General features: G+C 30.2%; 1 protein-coding gene across 1 annotated transcript; it reads left to right on the top strand.

Moving 5' to 3' along the window:
- The first annotated feature begins 3,028 nt into the window (after positions 1-3,028).
- LOC133831222 (probable 2-oxoglutarate-dependent dioxygenase SLC1) lies at positions 3,029-5,400 on the top strand. The gene is made up of 5 exons (XM_062261435.1): positions 3,029-3,160; positions 3,285-3,674; positions 3,774-4,021; positions 4,275-4,641; positions 4,819-5,400. Exons 2-5 carry the CDS (start codon positions 3,309-3,311, stop codon positions 5,098-5,100), a joined length of 1,263 nt encoding a protein of 420 aa, XP_062117419.1. The 5' UTR covers positions 3,029-3,160; positions 3,285-3,308; the 3' UTR covers positions 5,101-5,400.
- Positions 5,401-19,068: the final 13,668 nt, after the last annotated feature.

Raw genomic sequence — 19,068 nt, 5'->3', positions numbered from 1 at the left:
TTATAAAATATTATTATTATTATTTCTAATACAAAACTATATATTTTATAATTATATTAATATAAATTCAAATATTATAAAATATCATTATTATAATAATATATAATACATAAGTAATTAGAATAATATTTATCTTCTATCAAGAACAAACAAATTTCTTCTCCAGTTGTAAATGTGTGATTTGAATAATATCATAAATGTTTAATACATTAAATATTATAGTTTATGATCTAAAATGTTATCATATATATATATATATTTTAAATATAAACAATATTTAGGTTTAATTTTTCTTTTAATAGGTTTATATCTTTCTTTTTTATATATATATATATAATATTATTTATTTATTTATTTAAAATTTATATGAAAATCATAAAAACCTAATAAATATATTTAATAAAATTTTTAAATAAAATTAAATAAATATACATTGTAAAATACTTCCAACCAGTATATATATAGATTAGATCATAAAAATGAAAAACGTCTGGGCAGGAAAGAATCACCCCATATATATATATATGCAGCTATAAGTCAAGTAAAATATTAAGATATAATAAATTATTTTATGTAAATTATATTTATCTATGTCTAATTTTATTCTATTTACCACAATTTTTGGTTAACGATTATGAAAATGTAGCTTTTACATGGTTCAAATATTAAGAAATCATATGTCACAAGTAGATATTATTGATTAAGAATTCTTCAAATTAGAGGATCGAACCATTGAGTTCTTCTGAGGTTACAAAATGGCAGAGTTTTAATTGATATGCCAAAAATAATTGTGTCTACATGCACCATAAGTCCACCTATTTACAGGGGCTATTTATAATTCAAATTCTACTAAATCAGGGTTGTTACCTAATTTTGGGATTACAAAATACAATGGACGTGTCTTTTTAATGAGCAACCAAATGTGAGATAAATATGGCATAATCCCATATGTTCCTTTTTTTTTGACATCCATTTTGTACCTACTTTAACACAATTCTAATGGAGCAATAAGTATGATTTCTATATATAATTAACCTAGGGGATAGGAATGGGGATTGCAAGTTAAAATCCATTATTGATCCATATTATTGCTATTCTTAGTAATAAAGTAAAACCTCTATACACTCATAGTATTGGGACTAATCTAATTTTCTAACTACGAAAAAATTATAACTTAATAGAAATATAGCTAAAATTATTTTTACTTTAATAAAAATGTGTTTATTTGGCAAGTTATATATGCTACAGATATTCTTATTTATAATTGATCCTAAGTTAGGACAATTTTTTTTATGACTATATATGAGATATTCTAACATAGAATAACAATTTATTGAGATTTTATTGTACTATTAGGTTTAGGGCTGGCAATTCGTAAAAACGTGTCAGATTCGTGTTGACACGATTATGAAATAATATGATTAAGGTAAACACGAACACAACACGATTATTAAACGTATCAAAAATACGAATCCGAACACGATTAATCATAACTATACGAAAAAAATTATAAAACCTATGTAAAGTATTCGTGTTATCGTGTCTGACACGATTATTAAATGGGTCAACACGATTATGACACGACACGATTATTAAACGTGTCAAAAACTCAAACACGAACACGACACGATTATTAAACGTGTCGTGTTCGTGTTTACCTTAATCGTGTCGTGTCGTGACCTAAATTGCCACCCCTAATTAGGATATATATATGTTTATGACTATCCAAATTAATGATCTAAGGCTATGAGCCATCAATTTTTTTTTCAACTACTTATGATTTTTCTAATTATTAAAATAATGTAACCATTATAAGGACTATATATATAGCATTGTACCACTAAATTAACTATATTAAATAATTCATAATAACAGATGATGACTTTATAAATCGAACATTATTTTTGACATTACATGCAATCGAATCTATTTTAGTTCAGATTAATGGACACAATATCTAAATAATTATAAGGGCATCTTTTCAAAAGGTATAATGCATATCCTGATATACAATCTTAAAAAGGTGATCATACAAACAATTTTTCAAATCAATAAAATCCAACGTACTCATTAGATTGGAATACTAAGCCCTAATGGTGAATTAGATATTAGTTTAAATTCTTATTTTATATACAATTTAATTAATGAAATTTCTAACAGCCAGTCAAAAACGGTGTGAACCAATTATGAGCAACCGTAAATGTGATATGACTCAGACTTTGAATTATCAATTATCCAACACACAAGATCGAGAATAATTTAGTTTATTATATATTAAGGACTAGACTAGTGACTAAAACTGTTCATCTAAATAAAAATATGTGTATTTTTATCACATGACCGTGTAATAACAAGTTGAGTCTTTTAGAGAATTAATAATCATTAAATATATGGTATATGTATATAATAAGATCAAAGGGGTCTCTCATCATAGCCATTATGTATATTATAGCATTAATCTTAACTAGTAGTACTTTATTTACCACATGTAATATCTTTTAATTAAAGTAATATATACATTAATATACTTTTTATTGGCATATCTACGAAATAAAAAACAAAGTGGACGTTCTCGATTACAAAGGAAATTTATATGAATATTTAATAGTAAAGACCAAATAAAGGAAAGGGACCGTTCTCAATATATATGAGCTGCATGCCCAAAAGTCAGCCGTTGCATCCTCCCATATATTTAATTTTATGTTTATTTATTCATTAATAATTATATTTTGGAAAAGTATATATGTATATTTATATAGATATAATAAAAAATATATAGAGAGAGATATATATATCATATATAGCTCAACTCATCACCATCAAAAGAGAGTAGCTAGGTCCTATGAATAAAAGAAGACAAAGCCACAACAGTTGAAAGTTTTGTAGAAATGGTACCCAAATGACCCAGTAACCCAACCTGTGAGCTGACTGAATAAATTTTTGTCAACGGTATTTTTTAAAACCGAAGCCGGTTTTATTCAAAACTTGCTACTGTTTCTTTCTCCTTCCTCCACCACTATATATATCCTCAATAAACTACCCAAAATCCTCAACCCAACTTGCTCATTTTTTTCCTCCTTTGGTCCAAGATTATTATTCCCCACCATCCCTTTTATTATCAATACTACTCTCTCTCCCTCCCTCCCTCTTTTATTTTCAGGCAAGTAGTATATATGTGTACATATATATATATATATATCTGAAATTATTATTATTATTATTACTACTATATATATTTGATGCCAAATAATAACATGTGTTGTTTTAAACTACTTTCATTTCAGGTGTGTGTGCTAAAGCCTATTATTATGTCTCCAGCAATAGCAATGTCCAAGAGTGCTGATCCTCATGATGAGGTGGGAGAGAATGAGTCACAACAAAGCCAACAATTACTCAAGTACTACCAGAAAGGAGTAAAGCACCTCTACGAAAGTGGCATAACTAAAGTGCCTGACAAGTACATTTTGCCACTTGAAGAACGACCCAACATTATCACCCACAAAAATCATAATCAGCCAACTCCAACAACAACCACTACTACTACTTCTCCCAAAGACAGCAACAATCTTATTAAGTTGCCTGTCATTGATTTCTCTGACCTTATGGAAAGTTCCAAGAGACCCCAAGTCCTCAAATCCATTGAAAACTCTTGTCAGCAATATGGTTTCTTTCAGGTAATATATATTTCCAAATATGAGGATTGATTACTATACATACAGATATATATATATATACATGGGTTTTGAATAGTTTTTGTAAATGAATTAATGTAGGTTGTGAACCATGGCATTCCAAAAGAAGTGATTAGGGATATGATGGAAGTAAGCACAAAATTCTTTGAGCTTCCACATGAGGAGAGAGCTAAGTACATGTCTTCTGATATGAAGGCCCCAGTGCGCTATGGAACAAGCTTTAACCAAACTAAAGACAAAGTCTTTTGTTGGAGGGACTTTCTCAAGCTTGTCTGCCATCCCATATCTGATGTTCTTCCTCAATGGCCTTCTTCACCAGTAGACTTTAGGTACCGGCCTAATTTTTTAATATTACTTAATATAATAAATCTCTCTCTTCTTTCCACCTTCTTGGAATTCAGTCTTTTTTTTTCCCAGAGTGTATCCAAATATTAATTAACTTCAATTTGATGGCTATCAATCCTATGCTTGTGGGATTACAGCCACCATCATTAATTATACAAAAATTGAACCCTTTTTAATTTGTTCTTTCTAATAATACTAACCAATTTTGGGTTTATATTATTATTTTAACTCAAACAGAAATTTGGCGGCTACCTACGCAAAAGAAACCAAAAGCTTATTCCTAATATTAATGGAGGCCATTGTGGAGAGCTTAGGGATTGTGGGAACCACCACCAACACCACAACAAAAGATGAAGAAAAAGACAAGGACAACAACATCATGGAGAAATTTGAAGATGGGAGCCAGCTAATGGTTGTGAATTGCTATCCACCTTGTCCACAACCTGATTTAACCCTAGGGATGCCTCCACACTCCGACTATGGTTTCCTCACTCTTTTGCTCCAAGATGAAGTTGAAGGCCTTCAAATCCAGTTCCAAGATCAATGGCTCACCGTCGATCCAATCCCCGGCTCCTTCGTCGTCAACGTCGGTGATCATCTTGAGGTACGTCATAATAATAATTTTCAATTTTTTTTAACTACTTAATTTATAGACAATATAATCAAATGTTCATACATCATGTGTAGTGTGACACTACTACTTCACAATATTTTTATTTGGTTTATATTATATGGGTTGACTTGTGTATTAATGAATAATTAAATTTAATTATCATTACAGATATTTAGCAATGGAAAGTACAAGAGTGTTCTACATAGGGTTCTTGTAAACTCCATGAGAGCTCGGATTTCAGTGGCATCATTGCATAGTCTGCCATTCATGCACATGGTTTCACCTTCACCAAAACTCACCAATGAAGCCAATCCAAAGCGTTACAAGGACACTGATTTTTCAAGCTTCTTGGAGTACATTTCTTCTCGTGAGCCTAAGAGGAAGAATTTCCTCGAGTCTAGGAAAATTGGCTTGAACTTTGGAAGACAAAACGATGATCAATCAAGGTAGAGAAGAGAAGACTATAATAATTATTATTATTATTAAGAAAAATATTGATGATAAGGAGCATGTGGAGGTTGACTTTTTGTAGTCCGTACCAAAATTGTAACACATTATTAAATTAGTTGTATTAAATTTTTCCTTTTTTGGTTGGGGGTTTTAGAATGAGGCTATAGAGCAAAGGCTAATGAGTCAAAGTCTATAAAATCTCAGCTGCCCCTCCTTATAAGGGCCTTAAACGAAGACTTGGGCAGTCGTACGTGTAATTAATAAGGCCATATATTCAAGGAAAATATCTAGATTGCATTATTGGTATATGTATATGATATATATATATATATATGTATGCATATAAAATTAATATATGCGCACTGTTGATATTCTTAAATAATTTGTATGGTTTTAACTATTTTCGTTTATTCCCTCTCTTTATTATTATGTATGCTACATTCTCAACGTACATGTAGTTTAACTCATGAGCAAAAACAAATATAATCATTGTCAATTTTCTCCATAATTTGAAGGTTTATATATTTTTGGACCATGTGTTTTATTATCTGTTTGGAACTTATGTTTTGTCTCATCAATTGCTTGCACCCTGTGTTTTGACAACTCTTTACATGTTTGTACCACGTGTTTGTGTTTTGTAAAATAATTCAAATAAATTCTTAAATCAGATTCTGAGGAACAAAAAATTGAATATAACAATACAATTTTTAGGCAGAATAGTTGTGTTTTTGTTCTTATAAGTTGTTAGTTTGATGTATTATTGGTGATTTTAGTTCAAAAAACTTTAATTAAAATCAGATTTAGGAGTCTATTGAAACATTTTACAAATCATTTATGATATATATGCATATAAAATTAATAAATGCACTGCTGATATTCTTGAAAATTTTGTATGGTTTTAAGTATTTTTGTTTATTTCCTCTCTTTATTATGCTACATTATCAACGTAAATGTAGTTTAACTCATGAGCAAATGCAAATATAGTCATTGTAAATTTCCTAAAATAATTTTAACTCCCTTTTCCTCAAGAAAAAAATTGATTCACAATATAGTAGTGTAGTTATTAGGATGAAAAATTACTGGAATTTCCTCTCAAATAAATAAAGTTATGAGAAAAAATTTCATAACAATCCCAATTTTGGTTTAAAAATTCTTGGGAAGTGTTAATCACAAATTTAATGGTATAACGAGAGCCAAAATATTCTTCTTTTAATTTAGAATAAGAGATTTCTTTTTTTTAATTGTAAATCGAACATAGTGAATTACAAATCGATTATTCTATGAGAGTAAATACAAAATTTTAGAAAGAGATAACCAATATAAGCATACTAAACCCTGATTATTTACAATAACAAATCATGTTCAATCAATCAGGCTTTCTTGTTGTGCGGATGAATCTCTATTGGTTTCTTTAAAAAAAAAAAAATTGACATATATATTGTTCCAGATGATGGATCTATAAATTAATTAATTTTTGGGAATATTTACTTCATAAATACGTAATGTTTTACCTTTTTTATAGTTAAATACTTAATTTTTTATTTTTACAGCAAAAATATCCTTAAAGTTTTTAAAACATTATTATTTTCAATACCATATGTATCATTATGTAATTTAGGTATTTTTGTTATCAAAATATGTATTTTTTAAAATTTGTATTAATTTAAAATGTTTTTTCAATTCATTTTTCTAATTTAAAATATTTAAAAATAAATAAATATGAAATTGACCGATTATAGAGTGACAAATGTCTGCTTAGTTAATATGATTAACAATTCCATCAAAAAAGTAATGTTTTAGCAACTTTATGTATTTTTACTGCAAAAAAAAAATTAGGTATTTATCTTTAACATATATTGAACATGGAGTATTTTTGCCGTAAAAATAAAAAATTAGATATTTAACTGTAACAAATGTAAAACATTAAATATTTATGTCCTAAATACCTCTAATTTTTTTTCGGTAAAAGTTTCAAAATTTTTATTTTTTATTTTTTATTTTTAACCTTTCAGTACTAACGGTCAAATCTGGCTATTGAGTGTGTCAACTAAACGTTGCTCCACATTTTAGTACTTTCATAGTCAAAAGAACAAAGTTTCGGTATTTATGGGTACCCAAACAAAACACACTAAATAATACATTATTATCAGTGACCCGCAAAATAACATCAGATAGAGATTGAATTGTAGCAAACAAATGAGAAGAGAAGACATCGACCCTCCAACCACATGCAGCGCAACCAACATAGCCATCATCACTCCTTGTGCATCTTCGTCATCTCACGTACGTCCACAACACGACCATCACCTTCGTCTGACAAAGCACCTTTATTCCCTGGTCACACCCACTGCCCGTTAATACTATTAGATCAATACGTACCAAAGCCACGAGACCAGACTAGACGAAATGGTCAAGCCGGTGGCTAAGGGAGGTTTAGAAGGCCTAAAGGTTTGGTGGCTAACCAATTAAGAAAGAATGCTCTTAAGTAAGCAAGCATTGATCTAACGATTTTAAATTATTTAAAATTTTATAATATTATAAAATAAAATAAAAAAGAGTGAAGCATCCTTATAAATAAAAATAGAAAGTACAAATAGCCCCTGAATTGAGCTTCTGGCTCCATTCCTGCTCTTATTAAGGGTTGTGTTTTTGTTCAAATTTGATCAATAATCTTGTACGTACGTATATTTTTAGGAATTTTCTATCCTCTTATTTTGTCATTTTACCAATTTAATGACAAAGTAAACTAAACCCAAGCAAACAGTTAAAAATTAAGAAAAAAAAAACAAAATAATATGAATATCTAAACCTTCAACTAATTAAGTCTTGCAAATTTTTTCTTCATCTTATAAGTTTAAACATTCAAAGAATGGTTGCTATAATTATGAAGAAAAAGCCTCAAAAAATTATTTAGGTCATCCAAACTATCTAACGATTTCATCAACAATATTTTGTCTTATCATCACATCATTATCAAAGAAAATCAAATATTATTTAACTATTTTATTTAACTCTCCTATTTTTTTTAACAAACTAAATGAAAACTTATATATAGCTTTTAAATTTAGAATCATTTTTTTATATTATCTTTATGTAAATTGCGCCCTTTGATTAAAAAGTAACCATTTCCTTGATAATATCATTCCATTTAGAATATAGTGATATAAAATTAGTTTTTACTATTAAATTATAAACAAATTAAATTGAAAAGACAAAATTAAAATAAAATATATTTTTTTTAAAGTTGACATATAATTGCAGTAGAACCTTCTCTAGCAGCCACCTCCTTTGGGTTGTAATGATAAATCATAGAGGGTCCAGCTTGTTTTCCAATGAGTTTTGTATAATTAATTGTATCTTTATAATATTAAAATTTACTTTTTTAGTTTTTTATTTTTATTTATATTTAAAATGATGCCATTTTGATTTTTTTTATAATTATTAAATTGATCATATCTATTTATTTTCGTTTATCCACGTATATTTTCTTCTTCCTATTAGTCTATTAGATAATATTAAAGGGCCAATTTGATCTAGAATTTGATATAAATATATAATTTTAAAGTTATAGAGTGTCACACAAAAACACAAATTCCTTACGTAAAGAAAATCATGATAATAGACCCACGTTGAGATGTATGTAACACTATTTTACTTACGTGGATTTGATTTTGTATTTAATTTAATTACCATTTCTTTTAATTTTTTTTTTTTGGGAATCAGAAAGAATTCATTACTTCAACAAACAAATACAAACTAAAGCACCTTAATCAAGGCCTTAAAACAACCTGTACAACAAAACCCATTATAATCTCTCAAACCAATCTAAATCCTTTTGACTCACTTTCTTAGGCCATTTATAAGAGATTCTATTCTTTTAATTTTTTTTATATGTACGCATGAGTAGGGGAGTAATAATATCTTGAAAAGGTAATATGTAATTATATATATCATGAAGATAAACATGAATTTTTTTTTCCAATCCACGTGTTTTGTATACGATTTTTTCAACTAACTAATTTATTAAACTTGTTCTATTAGATTCTAATGTTTTATAAAAACATTTTTAGTTAGATGAGAAGACCAATTCTGTTAAATTAGTTAAAGAAAAATAAATTAATAAATAAATAAAAAGTCGCGCCTTCAATATTGTTATGCAATTTCGACGTAGTATCACAAAAATAATAAACTTAACTATTCTTTGTATACGTAGCTAGAAGCAAGAGGTTAATTACTTATTAATTCTAAAAAAGTAATTAAAAAACTAATTAATTAAAGATCATGAGATCACTACTTATGTTTGTTACCTAATTGATTTTGTTTTGTTGATTATGCAGTTACTCAAGATTTACTCCATCGATGTTGAATATTAAATAGTATAGAATATGAACGAGATATTAATAATTATTACTTGATAATAAATTTATATATATTTTTATATTTGCAGTGAAATTCCCTATTTTTTTTAGTAGGCGCACCAATAATCACAATAAAAATTTTTGACGGCAATACCCCTTACTGTTACAGTTTCCTTACAAATGAGTCATTTTGGTTGTTAAGTGCTAACTATATCCGTTAAATGTTAGCAAAGACACATGTATCCATATTATATTGGACCATGTTAAAAAATATTTTAAATATAAATTTATTTAATCAAAAAATAAAATAATAAAATAAAAATCTGAATTAATAAAACAAAAATTCAAATAAAACAAAATCAAACCCAAAAACTTTGATACACGAATCAAAACAAAATCAGATCAAACTCTCACACGAACAAAAGAAATTACACAAAAAGATCTACCAAAGTCTTACATAATGGGAACCCACATCCTTCAAACCCAAACCAAATCCGTTCCTCCTAGATTCAGACATCATTACAAAAAATTAAAAAATGAATGCAAAATCAAACTCATATATGGTGTCCTCCACGTGTTCATCTTCTTCAACCAGACGTGCCTCCATCGCGATCTGTGGAGGGTAGCTAAGAAATCAGCATAAACCCAATAACCTAGGCAAAAATTAGCATAAACCCAATAACCTAACACAAATACAACCACAAACCCATTAAATCCAACAAATGTAAATCGCAGATCTAGCCTAGAACCATCAAACCCATTAAAGTGTATATCACCTTGTCAAACATGCAGATTTGATCGAGTTATTTTTGGTGCAAAACTTCGAAACCCATGGCTGTAAGGAATGAAACAAACTCCATGGATGGTGGGCATTAGCTTCCCATCACCTTCCCTTTGCCCAGCTGCCTCTGCCACCTTCGATAGCCATATGCAACCCTTGACTTCGGCAAAGTTGGAGATCAAAGGGGCTGGCCCTCGTCATTTGAGTTTAGGGCCTCCGTCGAAGTTGAAGAAAAGCCTCCACGGACCATCTGCTAAGAGCAACGAGTTCCAACTAATTGTTGGGTGGGGGTGATGATGACGATGTTAATGATGAGGATGAGGATGATGATGATGATCAGGTGAGATGATGAAGATGAAGATGAAGAAGAAGTTAGTTTGGCCTTTGACTAATCATTTGGTTTCAGCTTATAATTTGGGTTTTAAGTTTCAATTTTTATTTTATTTAATTAGTTTTTAAGTGTATATTTATTTATTCTCAGAATTTTTTAATGTGAAATTAGATTTTAATTCTGAATCATATTTTTTTTTAATTAAGTAAATTTATATATAAAATACTTTTTAAATAAATAATTAGTTATTTAACACATGGCTTAATATAATATGGACATGTGTGTCTTTGCTCACATTTAACGGATCTAGCTGGAACTTAACAGCCAAATGGGCTCATCTGCAAGGAAAATGTAATAGTCGGGGGTATTACTGTCAAATTTTTTTATTGGGGTTATTGATGCGTCAACTCAAAAAGAATAGGGGGTTTCGCTGCAAATATCCCTATTTTTTTTATACTAGATACAAGCAACGTGCAATGCACATTCGCTTAGTTTCACTACAAGAAAAATGGATTTTAGCAGTGACATTATTAGCGGCAACAAAGCATGTTCGCCGCTGATATCACATCGAATAAAGTTTTTCAATTAAAAATATTATTAGCGACGACATTTGTAGTTTAAAGTTGTTAGCAGATGTAGCTTCATACCATGGCAGAGATGGTGGTTGTCAAGATCCAACGGATCCTACTACGATCCCATCCAGTTGCGAGTCACGTATTTCAAAATTTATTATCTATTTATTTCTAATTAGACCTTATTATACAACATACGAAATTATATAATGCACTTATTTAAAACAATACACTCTACCAAAGAGAAAAGGTCATGGGCCTACTGCTGGGAAACATTTAGATGACAGAAGGCAAGAAGTTGTGGGTATGGAACATGCTGCTTTTGTTCGCCATTTGGGCACCCAAGTCACATCAATGGTTCCAGGATATTACAAGGATTGGACAAGTCTCCCAAAAAAGTATAAGGACAATGTCATTAGTTAAGTGAAGGTAAAATTTTTAGAATTTGCTTTAATAATAATTGTATTATAATTCCAGCACGATTAACATGTTTTCTCTTTATTGTAGCGCATCTATCAAATAGATGGCCGACCATATTATACCACCCTCATTGACAATATCGATGCTGAGATGGCTGAGAGATATCGAGATAGGAAAACTAAGAGGCATGCCCACTTAAAAAAGTTCTACAAAAGACCAGATGATTGGGGTGAGGTCCTAAAGAATCCACCCAAGATGTCAACGCTGATGAGTGGAAACAAATTTGTGAGTTTTTCAGGAGTCCAGAGTTTATTGCGTGCTTAGTGAAGAACAAAATAAACCGAGATAAAATGAAGTACTCTACAACACAAGGAACGAAATCAGTAGCGACCACTCATCACAAAAAAGTAAGTAAAAATATTAACTTAATTAAGTTGTATGCATTTATAAGTTCTCTAAAATTCTCATTTTCTTTGTTAGTTGAACCCGAACCTCATTGAGAAATGGAAGGAGTATCACTGGACAAAAGAGAATAAGAATTTTGTCAATGAGGATGTTGAACGAGATTATGTAAGTTTAACTTTATTATCAATTCAAATAATTATAGTTTTCTTTTGTATTATAATAATTTTTAAAAACAGGTTAAGTTGAAGTCAACTCTTGAAGTTGAGACTCAGCAGACAGTTGAATATGGTACCGATGATTCTTCCTTGGTCTATCAAATGCAGATAATAAGTCAAGTTCTTGGTGAAAGGCAGGGCCACCATTGAGGAGTTGGCCGCAAATTAAAGGGTAAAGCGTTAACCCGTCCCTCTCAAAACACTCAGTGTCAGGCACAACCTCACCAGTCAACAGAGGAAATACGTGAATTGGTTGATATTGTGAATACCATGAATGAGTAACTTCAGTACGTGTATCAGCAGCTTCTACATGAAAAAAATCCAGGAACAAATGTGGAGATGCAGAATACATGTCAGTGGCTTTTCGAGAAGTATGTAGGTTCATCTTCTGAACCTTAGACACAGCACACGTCTCAAGCTTCAGCTTCTCAGCCTTCGCCAGGCCATCCCGACACGCGTGCACCAATGTTGCCATCTCAACCTTCGGTCCAGCCATATATGTATCAATGGTCGATGCCTCTGTACCCTCAGGCTTATCATCCTCATACGAGTGTACCTTCGTCCCAACCATTGCCTCCTCATATGAGTGGACTGTTGTCTCAACCTACGCCCTATCCGTATCCATACATGTATGGAAGTGGAGGATCATCATTACCTCTACAGTATCCATGGTTGATGCCTTTGTTGGGAATTGTTCCCTGAAAGCATGTGTAGTAGACATTGTTTTAAGAAATAAATAAATAAATTGAATTTGTTATGCATATATTTTATGGACTATATTATTTTGTGATAATATTATGTAAATATCAGAAAAATTCCTAAGTTCATATATGTGATCTCAAACACGTATTGGTACGGGAGGATTGTGTTTGAGATAAATGAACTTGAATATTTCACAATAAAATAAAGTTATGGAATCTTTAGATTAATTACTGGAAGTACGATCCACTAGTATTATGAATACATGTGATCTAGATCCGGATCACTAGCGTAGTAGGGCGATTTAGTGGAGGTACTTTATATATTAGAGAATATATAGAACTGGACCAAATATGTTTATTAATACTTAGTTAAATACTGTTTCGAAGTATTAATTAAATATATCAACTAATGATCATATACAAATAGATCTTAATCCTGAAGTTACTATGAACTCTTGTTTATGTTATATGAGTTCTTAGATTCACTCGTTAGGGTCTGTTAGAATGATCAGGCTAGAAACTTTTGTTTTGGGAACTCATTAATGTAAATGGCTGGGAACATATAGTATACATATATGGAATCTATACCTTCTCATAAGAGATTGAATAATGGTTCTCTTAAGGGTTGACTTTTGGGATTGAAAAGGTTATTGAGCTCAAATTCATAATTTAGTTATGAATTAACATTCACTAGTAAAGTCAATGGTACTTAAGGAAACAAGATATAATCAAAATGGTAAAATGGTAATTTTATTTCTGGTTAATTATGAACCATTATTAGAGGGTTAATTTGTGTGTAATGATTATATCAATGGATGCTTTATTATTATTATAAAGTACTCAATAAATGAAATTTCTATAATTACAAGAGTACAGTCTCATATTTATAGTGGAGTAATCATGAGATTAATAAATTAAGATTATTTAATTAAGGAGTTTAATTAATAATCTCAAATTTATTGGAGCTTAGAATTATAGGTCCATAGGTCCCCACAGTGGCTCTATCAACAATATTCAAGGCAAGAGATGATATAAAAGGAAAAATGGTTGAAAGACATATTTAAGAAGAAATTTATTCTTCGGGCCAAATATGCAATTATGTGATAATGGTGATTAATTAATTAATTACAAATTAGTTGAAATTAATAAAATGAATTAATATTTAATTATTATGTAAATTTTGAAATTATATTAAATAATTAAATTTATTTTTGAAATTATGTTAAATAATTATAATTTTTGAAATTATAATAAATTAAATATTTAAGTTTGAAATTATTATTTAATTTAAATTGGTTTTAATTAATTGGTAGAATTAATTAAATATATTTATTTGAGTGAGAGATAATAATATGATAAGTTCAAATTAGATTTGAATTTAAAAGATTGATACTTATTCAAATAATTAATTATATTTGATAATTAGTCAAAAAGATAATGAATTCAAATTTGAATTAATTATCAGGTTGTTGGATTTTTATCTGATAAGGTAGTTTGAATAAATAATTAAATAATTATGGAAAAATCAAATATCTATAAAATATAGGATGATACACGACACACACAGTCCATGGACTCTGTCATTAATTAATACTAGTTTTCAGAGATAGATTTTTTTAATTTTATTAATTAATTAATGGAAAATTCAAAAATTAGTTTTTGGATATTTTCATTAATGAGATAATTAATTAATTAAAAGATAAATTGTAAATTAGTTACAGTTTTTTTTTAATTTAAATATTTTCTATTTAAGTTAGACTTATAAGAAAATAGAAAAGACTGTCATTCACTCAAAAAGAAAAGAACGACACTTTTCAATCTCTCCCTAAAAAAAGATAAAGAATCAATCTCAGACCTATTCGCTTGATCTCATGTGTTGAATACATCATGTAGAATCATAAATTAACCATCCTTTATTCTCTAAACCCTAGGGCTTGCATCTAAGTTATCCATTTAAATTATGGGCCTAATTAATTTTAACCCATAATTAAAACTTGTTTTATTTTGAATTAATTGTTTGAGCCCAAATTCAGAACTGGGCCTAATAACTTATTGGGCATTAAAGCCCAAGTTAATTATTCTTAAAATTTGTTTAAGATAATTAAAAGTTATTTTAATTCAAAATTAAATGGATAAATGACTTAATGGATTAAGACTACTTGTGAAGGCCCAAAGTTGAAGATAGAGATCTCTTTAGGTTTTATTTAGTCTCTTACATTTTTGTGTATATTTTGCAAGTGTTGTATTTTTTCTAGAAATACCCAAGACACCAGGCCCGCATTTATTTATTTATTCAATTAGTATTTATTTATTTATATGTTTGAATGTGATTTAATTGTTTAATACTTTATCATACATTTTTGACATGCCATATATATTACCCACACAATATTTAAAATTACGCATGCATCTCATATGAATAGAAACATGCCTTAGGATTGTCCTTTGTGATTATATGCTTTATGTGATGGACCATATAATAATAAATCTAGTTTTAATTAGTTCAAGAGCAGAAATAAATTTTAAAAGTTGTTTAATTTCTAGTATTTAATAAAATTGTTTTATTAAATAATAAATGATATTCCTAGTAATTATAGCAAATTAAAATTGAATTAATTAGGGCATAGTTCTATAATTTTAATTTTGCTTAAATAGATTAGTAATTATTAGAGTATCATTTGGTAAAAATAGATCACTTTATTTTTACAAACTAATTAAAAAGCATAGGATGTTTTGAGAAAACACATATCTTAAAAATAGTGAGTAGGAGAGGGAGTTATGATAATAAGACACATGGTCTCCATTATTAGTTAGCACTGAGGTAACATGGAGAGGGCCTCGCGACACCATTGCTTGTGTCCCCCTAAGGAAGGCTTTCGACTGTGTTATTCTCAAGGCAAACTCTTTTTCAAGAATATGATTTAATGATGTATTTCAAGTTTTACTGACCCTAAGGCACACTCTTGAGTTAAGTGATTGATCTAAAATAATGGGTTACACTCACAAGATACATTAGGCTTTTGAGCGGACTAGTGTATTCTTGACCAAACAAGCAGTTGTTTATAAGTCAAAAGAGAAATATTGATTTGAGTTTTCACTTATAAATTTGAGAACTTGTCTCAAAATTAATTTGGAATTAGTCTGACCTACCCTAAGGCTGGTCCATTAATGTTCAAATTAATTAATCGTGGAATTAGTAATTATTTTTTATGTGTTCTTTAATTGTTGTATTCATGCATCACATTTACTATTATGAAAATTACTGATATTTATTATATGCATAAATTCATTTTTGTTTATTTATTTATTTTCAACAATCATGTCTAGCTCAAATCATGTATCTTCTTTACTTGCAAATAAAAAGTTGACTGGTGAAAACTACATGAAATGGAAATCAAACTTGAACATTGTATTAATATGCGAGAACCACAAATTTGTCTTGACTGAGGAATGCCCTGAAGTCCTCCCGCTACTGTTGCCAAAACTGCAAGGGAAAAGTTTGATATTTGGATCTTATCAAACAACAAAGCAAAGTGTTATATGCTTGCGAGTATGAGCGATGTGCTCAAAAAGAAGTTTGAGAACACTGAAAATGCTTATGAGATCTGGGATACCGTTCAAGATATGTTTGGGCAGCAGTCAGATCAGTGTAGGCATGAGGCCACCAGATCCTACATGACCAAGAAAATGAAGAAAGGATTTTTTGTCAGAGAACATGTATTAGACATGAACAATATAATGCACGGTGCCATTATCCATGGGGCAATCATTGATGAAAGGACTTAAGTAAACATTATACTTGAATCGCTTTCTCCAGCTTTAAAAGGTTTCACAACCAACTATATCATGAACAAATTATCATATAACATGACACAACTGTTTAATGAATTGCAAACTCATGAATCTCTTAACAAAGGTTCTAAGAAAGAAGGAGAAGCAAATGTTGCTGATTCTAACCCATCCTCTTCAAAGGCTAAAACCAAAAAGAGGAAAAATAGAAATGGAAAGGACAAGGAGAAAGAAAAAGAAAAGAATTCAAAGAAGCCTAAAAAGTCATCCAAAGGCAAAGAGAACAAGAACACCAAAAGCTCCAAAAATAAGACCCCTAAAGGGACTTGTTTTCATTGTGGAGTAGATGGTCACTGGAAGAGAAACTGTCCAAAGTATCTCGTTGACTTGAGAGAGAAAAAGAAAGGTAAATTTGATTTACTTGTGTTAGAAGCTTGTTTAGTGGAAGACAATTCCTCATCTTGGATAGTAGATTTAGGAGCCACTAATCATGTTTGTTTTTCTCTACAGATTCTTAGTTCGACAAGGAAGCTTGCTGATGGAGAGGTGACTATGAGGGTAGCAGTGGTCAGATTGTCTCTGCAGCAGTTGGAACAGCCCGTCTGGAGTTTAAGAAGAATAAATTTATTGTTTTAGAGAACGTTTATTATATTCCTAGATTTTCTAGAAACTTAATTTCTGTTTTTATGTTGCATGAACAAGGTTTAAAAATTTCTTTCAATAATAATTCGATTGTTATTTCAAGATATGGTTTTAAGATATGTTATGCAAAATATATTGATGGGGTTTATAAACTGCAAGCTAAAGCGAAATTTGCTTATAATTCTGAATTATTTAAAACAGCTAATCATAGATCTATTAAATGACAAAAGACTGATTCTGATAGTGAAACATATCTGTGGCACATGAGATTGGGCCATATTGGTCTAGATAGAATTAATAGGCTTGTAAAGGATGGTCCTTTAAGAGAACTATCTATTGGATCTCTCCCTGTTTGTGAATTCTATCTAGAAGGCAAGATGGCCAACAGACCTTTCTCTGCTAAAGGTTCAAGAGCTACAGAACCACTTCAGCTGGTACATACGGATGTTTGCGGTCCGCTTAATGTACAAGAAAGAGGAGGTTATGAATACTTCTTCACTTTCATTGATGATTATAAAAGATATGGTTACTTGTACTTAATGCAAAGAAAATCTGAAACTTTTGGAAAGTTCAAAGAATTTCAAGCAAAGGCTAAAAAGCAATTAGGTAAATCACTAAAAATTCTTCGATCTGATCGAGGAGGAGAGTACTTGGATTTTGAATTCGAGGACCATCTGCGTGAGCATGGTATTCAATCCCAACTCACAACACCTGGAACACCACAGCAAAATGGTGTTTCAGAAAGACGGAACATAATGTTACTATATATGGTTAGATCAATGATGAGCTTCTCATCATTACCACTGTCATTCTGGGGCTATGCAATTCAATGTGCTCTATACATATCAAATGTTGTTCCATCTAAGTCTTTCCAAATGACACCCATGGAATTATGGAATGGTTGTAAATCTAATTTACACCATTTTCGAATTTGGGGGTGTCCTGCACACGTGCTTAAAGAAAAGACTGGGAAGTTGGAATCACGCTCTGAAGTGTGAATGTTTATGGGCTATTCCAAAGAGACTAGAGGTGGAATTTTCTATAGTCCAAAAGAAAATAAAACATTTGTATCGACAAATGCAACTTTTCTTTAACATGACTATGTTAATAACCACAAACCTTGCAGTAAGGCTATACTGGAGGAGATGGTCTCGAATGAAGTTGCAAAGTCACCAGCAACAACCAATGAAAAACGGCAAGAGGAAACTGCTAGTTCTAGTTAGAATAGTAGAGAACCTTGTCCTAGTAGGATGGTTAGTAAGCAACCCATACGCTATGAACACGAAGTTCAAATGCTTGTGTTTGACACAAACAAAGACGATCCATTGACATTTAAAGATGCAATGAATGAATCTGACAAGGACAAATGGAAAGAATCCATGAACCAAGAAATGGAATCAATGTATTCCAATTCTGTCTGGGTTCTTGAAGATCCACCTAAGAATATCAAACCCATTGGTTGCAAGCGGATATTCAAGAAGAAAAGACGAGCTAATGGGAAAGTAGAGACTTTCAAAGCAAGGTTAGTATCCAAAGGCTATACACAGAAAAATGGGTTGATTATGAAGAAACCTTTTCTCCTGTAGCCATGCTAAAATCCATTCATATACTCTTGTCCATTGCTGCGTACATGGATTATGAGATTTGGCAAATGGATGTCAAAACAGCTTATCTGAATGGCTACCTTGACAAAACCATTTACATGTCTCAACCAGAAGGGTTCGAGGTAAAAGGTCAAGAGCAAAAAGCTTGCA

Source organism: Humulus lupulus, chromosome 4, assembly GCF_963169125.1.
Source record: "Humulus lupulus chromosome 4, drHumLupu1.1, whole genome shotgun sequence".
In the NCBI taxonomy this organism is placed as follows: Eukaryota; Viridiplantae; Streptophyta; class Magnoliopsida; order Rosales; family Cannabaceae; genus Humulus; species Humulus lupulus.
Note: the sequence above shows the minus strand (reverse complement) of the source record. Positions and strands in the feature narration are given on the sequence as shown.